This window comes from Quercus lobata, chromosome 10, assembly GCF_001633185.2.
Source record: "Quercus lobata isolate SW786 chromosome 10, ValleyOak3.0 Primary Assembly, whole genome shotgun sequence".
Classification (NCBI taxonomy): Eukaryota; Viridiplantae; Streptophyta; class Magnoliopsida; order Fagales; family Fagaceae; genus Quercus; species Quercus lobata.
The window spans coordinates 22660683-22667234 of NC_044913.1; the positions used below are offsets into that span (position 1 = coordinate 22660683).

At 34.8% G+C, this 6552-nt stretch overlaps 1 protein-coding gene across 1 annotated transcript; it reads right to left on the bottom strand.

Moving 5' to 3' along the window:
• Positions 1 to 30: 30 nt before the first annotated feature.
• On the bottom strand, positions 31 to 6535 carry LOC115965627. Its single transcript, XM_031084891.1, has 10 exons — positions 5932 to 6535; positions 5767 to 5836; positions 4615 to 4660; positions 4206 to 4455; positions 3934 to 4139; positions 3731 to 3805; positions 2252 to 2321; positions 1833 to 1913; positions 561 to 640; positions 31 to 429 (listed from the first exon to the last, which is right to left on the bottom strand). The coding sequence occupies exons 2-10, from the start codon at positions 5813 to 5815 to the stop codon at positions 351 to 353; spliced, it is 936 nt and encodes a 311-aa protein (XP_030940751.1). The 5' UTR covers positions 5816 to 5836; positions 5932 to 6535; the 3' UTR covers positions 31 to 350.
• Positions 6536 to 6552: the final 17 nt, after the last annotated feature.

Sequence of the window (6552 nt, forward strand, 5' to 3'; positions counted from 1 at the left end):
ACACAGAAAAACAGCTCATAATCACAATACTGTCACACAGCATGCCAAGAAATTCCAACATGCTATTCCTGTGATTTCCCATTATAAAAGTACGGTATATTTACAATTTAAAAGGAGGGAAAAATTTTTGAAAAACAACTGCCCAAAGTTGATATAGTTATAGCAACTTCAATTCCTGTATTACCTAACCTTTGTTATGTTAATTTGAACAAGCAACACTCAGCATTGTAGAAGTTCCGATAAAAAGTTGAAACTGTAACATTCTCCCATCATTGTTTTTTAACTCTATGGGCTCCAATTTGTGCACTTGAAAAAAAAAAAAAAAAAAAAAAAGGCAGGGCAAGTTAAAACTAAACATCATATACAGGTAAGCGCTCCTCAATAATGACACGGCAAATTGGGCATTTTTTACACTTCTCACAGCATGTACTGCAACACATTGGGAAACAATTAGCATCACACCAGAAAAAGAAAGTAACTGATTGAGCTTTGAATGAAGAATGCGTGTTATAAAATCAGGTGCATCAATGTGATTAAAAAAAAAAAAAAAAAAAAGCTACCTGCAAAGGATACGATGCCTACATGGAAGCAGGACCACGCAAATCTCTCTCTCAAAGCAAACCCTACATAAAACTTTTTCCTGACCAGTGCATCAAGACAAGATTAAGGTATTAAGTTGGATTAACCTTTATAATCAAAGTTATTCAGGAATGAACAGAAGATCTAAAAACAAACTAGAATGAGCACAAGCATGGATGCCTGCACAGACGAAAGCACAAACAACATCCTAGTTATCATTTTCCAATTCAGTAGGCAAAAGTTGCATATTTGATGATGCAATCAGTACCTTTCATTTCAGATAAATAATAATACCAATCAACACACCAATATTTGTTACTGGGTTGCATTTGGCAAACAGTGCTTCAGAATAACCGTAATGAATTTGTCGATCAAAAGTCTATCATCAAAAACACCTTAAGCGTATCTCATTTTAACTTCCAATGTGATGAGAATATTAGGGATGATTACATAATACCACTTGATGTTTTACTCCTTGCAAATTCAGTTTCTAATCATGTAGTATTCTTTGGGATAATTTACTCTTAGTTTTAGAAAATGGGGAAAAAATAAAACAAATTGTACAATAAATCTCGAGTGGCAAAAAGGATTTGGATGCCAAGCTGGCATGGATTTCCTACATGAAGCAATATCCATACTAACCAAAAGTTAATATTTGCTAATCATCATCATCATCACTGCTACCACCACTAACACTCTTCCCTACTTGACAGTTCCATTCTCACAACTTTCCCTAGGTTCTGCCTGAAAATCACGATTCTTAGCTCACCACAACCTCCTCGCTTAAATCTTGAGAATCATTGTTTAATAAATTATGGCCGTCCAGAAAAAAGGTAGAGTTGTATTCGCAAAAAACTATAGGAAGAAAAAAGGCTGCAAAAATCGTGGATGTCAATAATGTTCATCAACAAATGTTGACATGCATTTTATCACAGGATTTACAACTGACTACAACTGAAAATCATACATTCCAAATATTGATTTTTTTTTTTTTCTTGCAATCCTGTGTATGTTCAATCTAGGAACCACATACAGATATTTAGCATATCTAAACTTTAACTACTTGTTTACGTCTTTGTCCAAAAAACTACCCAGGAAAGATTAAGTTGTCAAAGAACAGAAAATTTCTAACTAGTAGTCACAAGACAAGGTTTTTTCTTTTTTCTTTTTTCCCCTCATGCATGAAATTAACATAAGTTAACATTACATGTCCATATTGTCATTAAACTAGTAGTCAAGGATGAGAAAATTACATTTTGAAGCCTTTCATACTCCTGTTGGCTGTATTTTGTGATTTCTGTCTGCTCACCCAGAGCTGCTTGCAGTCTCCAAACCTGAGATAAATAACAATAACAACAACAATCAAGCCTAAGTCCCAAAATGTTGGGTTCGGCTAAACCTGAGATAAATGAGAATCATTTTTTTTTTTTTATATAAGTAATAAGTTTTATTGATATCAAAAAGGGACACCCTAGTACACAGGGAGTGTACAGGGGTCAACAATCAAGTACAAAAATTACAAGAATAAGAAAATCAAGGAAAGAGGTGAATGATTGGTTTTGCAAAGCAACCAACCATTTTGAGAATCATAAATACAAAACAAATGAAACAGAAGTTGTCTCAAATGGAATTTTGGAATTTGCCTAAAGTTGATAAAGAGAATTATGATCACCTCCTCAGCAAGATCCTTTTTAGGCATTTTCTTCACAATCTCAGGAGGATAACCGCTAAAAGTGTTATACCTGTGTGGTAAGTAACCAAATGTACAAAGATCAGCAAAATTGCAAAGTGCAAAACCCTTTGATGGATTTCATATGGAAAGCGAAGATATAATGCAGCAACTAAAGCTAAAATGTCACAGGCAGAGGGGGAACCACTGCACTTTCAAGCTGGGTTTTAATGTTCTAGAGATGAACATACACTACCTGAAACAAGGACACTGCATTTTCATATTTGGACATCATTTGGTTGTAACAATCTAAATTAGAAAATATTCTTTGTCTTGTTATCTAATCAAAATTTTAACAATGTCTAATGTACCATACATTACCATTGACTCTAAATTTTGCATGAAATTGTCAAGAACATCAATTAATCAGGGAGCAGATAAAGACCACAATGACATGAGGCATTTTTTTATTGGTAAGTTACACATGCATCCAATGGGTCTTGAACCAACAAACTCATCCTCCACCAGGGAGGAGGTGCCATTTGAGCTAGAGCTCATTGAGATGACTATATCACCCCTAAAGTAATCATTTTGCATTCATAAATATTTATATTGGAGAAATTAATTTACTCAGAACAGAAAATTTAATTTGCAAAACAGACCACAGAACAACTCAAAAGGTACAAGAGATGAAAATATCATTCTTTTATTGGCAAGTTACACAGGCATCCAGTGGGTCTTAAAACCATGACCTCGCTCCACCATACTCTCACAAGGTGTCATTTGAGCTAGAGCTCATCAAGATACTGTATCATCCCCCCCCCCCCCCCCTCCTCCCTAAACAAAGAAAGCATTTCGCATTCATAAATCTTCATATCGTTGGAGAAGGTATTAAAAGAGTTAACTAGTTGCTGCAAGAAATTCATATTCTCAAAGTACTACACTAGCATATTTATGGGGAAAATTACACTTTACCCCCTTTTACACTTACCCACTTAAACTATTACCCGTGTAACTCTTGCCCTCCTAAACTATGCGAGTGCACACTTACCCCTTAAACTATTACCCATGTAACACTTTGCACCCCATCCCATGGGTAGTAGTTTAGGCAAGTGTGCATTCTCATAGTTTAGGGGGGTATAGTTTAGGGAGATAAAGTGTACATTCTTATAGTTTAGGGAGGGTAAGTGTAAAAGGGGTATAGTTTAGAGGGGTAAGTGTAAAGTAAAAGGGAGTATAGTTTAGGGGTTAAAGTGTAAAATTCTCCATATTTATGCCAAAAAATAAATTTAATTTCAACGATTGCATCTAAGTTAAAGTTCTTTCTTGCATTTTGCTCTCTAACAGATACAGAGTCATGTTCAAGCAAAGATAAAATTAGTAAAGTGGATATTTTGTTACCCAATCACATATGCAATCAAAGTAAATTTATAACATTTGCATACAGTGCACTTACAATAGTAAAAGTAAAAGAATGCTAACCCTGAAGCTCCCTGGTGGAATAGTCGGGCTTGTTCTTCTCGACTTCCTTCATCAATGGACCACCAACCCAGTAGCCTGGTGTTGAAGATTTTCAGATCAAGAATTAGTCCATAGCACTTGCACTGGTCAATGCTTACATATTGATTCAGTAAATTCAGTGTGACCTATTTAAGCTTTTCTTCGGAGGTGGAAGATGTCATTACCTGGAACCATGGTGCAAGTACGCCAAGCAGTCATGAGCTCTTGCAGAAAATCTAAAATATGATCCTGTGCCAGTTCCACTATGAAGTAACAGTACAATTTTCTCCACCAACCTAGAGGTAGCAAGTAGTACACCAGCGCCTTGAAGTAGGAAAAGAGGTGCGAAAAGAAGTGGCAGTGGTATATCCTTAGCACTAGCAGGTGTTCCCTGAAATCGGAAACCATCATAAGATATTCCAAAAACTAACCATTACCATAACTCAAAAATACATACCTCTAAGCGCATACAAAGAAGGATTTGAAAACCAATTACTGGAATTTTCATGATATGGCCACCAATGTCTTGCAAACCGCACATTCTTTCTTCCTGCAGATCCTCCTCTGGAGAAACTACTAAGCCACTATTCCAGTCAAGATATCTAATAGTTGTAGAAGATGAACTAGCTTCCCTTGTAGGAGAGTTTCTATGAATCACCGGATTAGACCACTTTGTACAAACAAGAAATGCAAAGCATTCCGCAATACTGTTGTTAACAAAAAAAAAAAAAGGTTTGGAATTTATTTGTCATTTAACACCTTGAATATAAACATCAATGTGTCAATATCACAGGGGGCAAGGGCAACACTATTTAAAAAAGTAAAATTTAAAGAATACAAATGGCATTAGAGTAGATTAATCATACCCAAAATTTATAAACAAGTCCCACCAGCCAAGAGCACCTACATCACCTGCAACATCATGTGTACATGAGTACAATGGATCAATTAAATAATATCCAGATTAAGTATCATTATTGAAGGTGAAAGAATGGATTCCTTCATTTTTTTTTCCCGTTTTTGTATAAGTAGAAATTTATTGAAGAAGGAAAATAGGCTGACACACAGATGTTCAGTCCCATTTCAAGGAATACAAATTATATATATATATATATATATAGAGAGAGAGAGAGAGAGAGAGAGTGAAAATCAGCAAAAGACATGGAAGGAATGCCACCATGGACCCTCATCCAGTCATACAAGGACAGAAAAATACACTCTATATTAGAAAGGTAGGAAATTCAACTCCATCAAAGACCATCTTGTTTCTTTCATGCCACAAATTCCATGACACAAAGAGGCATAGCTTGCCAAACCTAAGCTACTCTATGGCGATGAAAACGCCCTTGCCAGCGCATTCCAAAAGATCAATCACAGATTTGGGCATCAACTGGGTCATCCCAAACAATGCAAAGACAAATTACCATATATCAGTTGCCAAGGAACAATGGAGTAGCAAGGTTTAGTCAATGAAGTATTATTTTTTAAATGATGTTTTGAAGCTCTGCAAACTTAGTTGTCCCAATTAAGAAGATACTTCTCAGCCTCTCTATGACACAGGTGCAGGACACATATACAATATGGACATGTCAATACAATGAATTTTATAAAGACACCAAACACTCAAGCCTCTATCTTTGAGAAGGCCACATTACTTACTTTTGACTGAGTGGTGTTTAATTCATCAGCCTTACATTTCCTAAAGAAGTCGTATTGCATTTTTCCTAGAAACATTTTCTAGGTAGGGTAGAATATAAAATTTTTTTTACTAGTATCCTATCAATCTAACATTATTAATTTCCATAATAGGAATAGATCTTATCTTCCAAAACATAATTCCAAGCAAGGACAATATAAAGTAGATTGTAATGCCATTAAACTATTGATAAATGATAAGGTAGTAATAATACAATGGATCATGAGACCGTAACATAAAGCTTATGCGAATAAAAGTTTTACTTAATATATGCATTTTATCATAATTAACTTTGATAATTATGGTGAGTAAGAGAAATTACCACACAGTTTTAGGAGGGTAAAGACTGTAGCAGCTGCAAAGAAGACCATGGAGATTGCAACCCAAAAGTGCTACATGCAAAATATCAGCAGATCATTTAGTAATTGTGAAAACATAGAAGTATGTTTTTAAATAAGTGAAAATTATATTTAAAAAGAGAACATACAGGGAGGATGAAAACCAGACTGTTTTCAGAAAGGCTTGACAATTTATATTACAAACCAATGCATTTCAACATGCCCAAGTTTGTGATCATAATACCTGATGTTGAAGTTAACATCCAGACATGTGCTGCTTATAAAGAATATAAAAATAAAGCACAGCAGAGGATACATAAAACAAATAAAAATTATTGACAGATTCATTTCCACCATTTAACTAGCACTTTGAATTAAAAACCAATGAATGTCATTAAATGACCAAGAATTTAGCCAATGCAACAGTTTACTAACAAAATTTGTACCCTAAAAAACAGTAATTTCATAGGAGACATAATTTTGTTATTAGATACAAGAAGCTTACCTATTGGACAAGACAAAAACAAAACAAACAGATATCACATCTTCTTTAGAGTGGTAAGGAAAACAGCAGCAAAGAGTTGACAAGATGGATAAATGACATCATTTTTGCACTCATATTTTATAAGTAATAATGCATCAATTAAGCGCAAAGGGGAGCAACTCCTGTACTCTAGATGTATACAACAGACACACCAACAATAAGTAAAAGCACAAATATCAAGCATCTCATTTTTTTTGCAGACTCATTAGGATTGCCTCAATGCAAA

What these genes read in the sequence shown, in the direction of transcription:
- LOC115965627 (XM_031084891.1), bottom strand. Translation starts at nt 5,815, where the DNA reads ATGGTCTTCTTTGCAGCTGCTACAGTCTTTACCCTCCTAAAACTGTGT. An exon ending in TTCTTTGTATGCGCTTAGAG is followed by an intron (nt 4,140 to 4,205) that starts GTATGTATTTTT and finishes TTCCGATTTCAG; the next exon opens with GGAACACCTGCTAGTGCTAA. An exon ending in TTCCACCAGGGAGCTTCAGG is followed by an intron (nt 2,322 to 3,730) that starts GTTAGCATTCTT and finishes CTTACCACACAG; the next exon opens with GTATAACACTTTTAGCGGTT.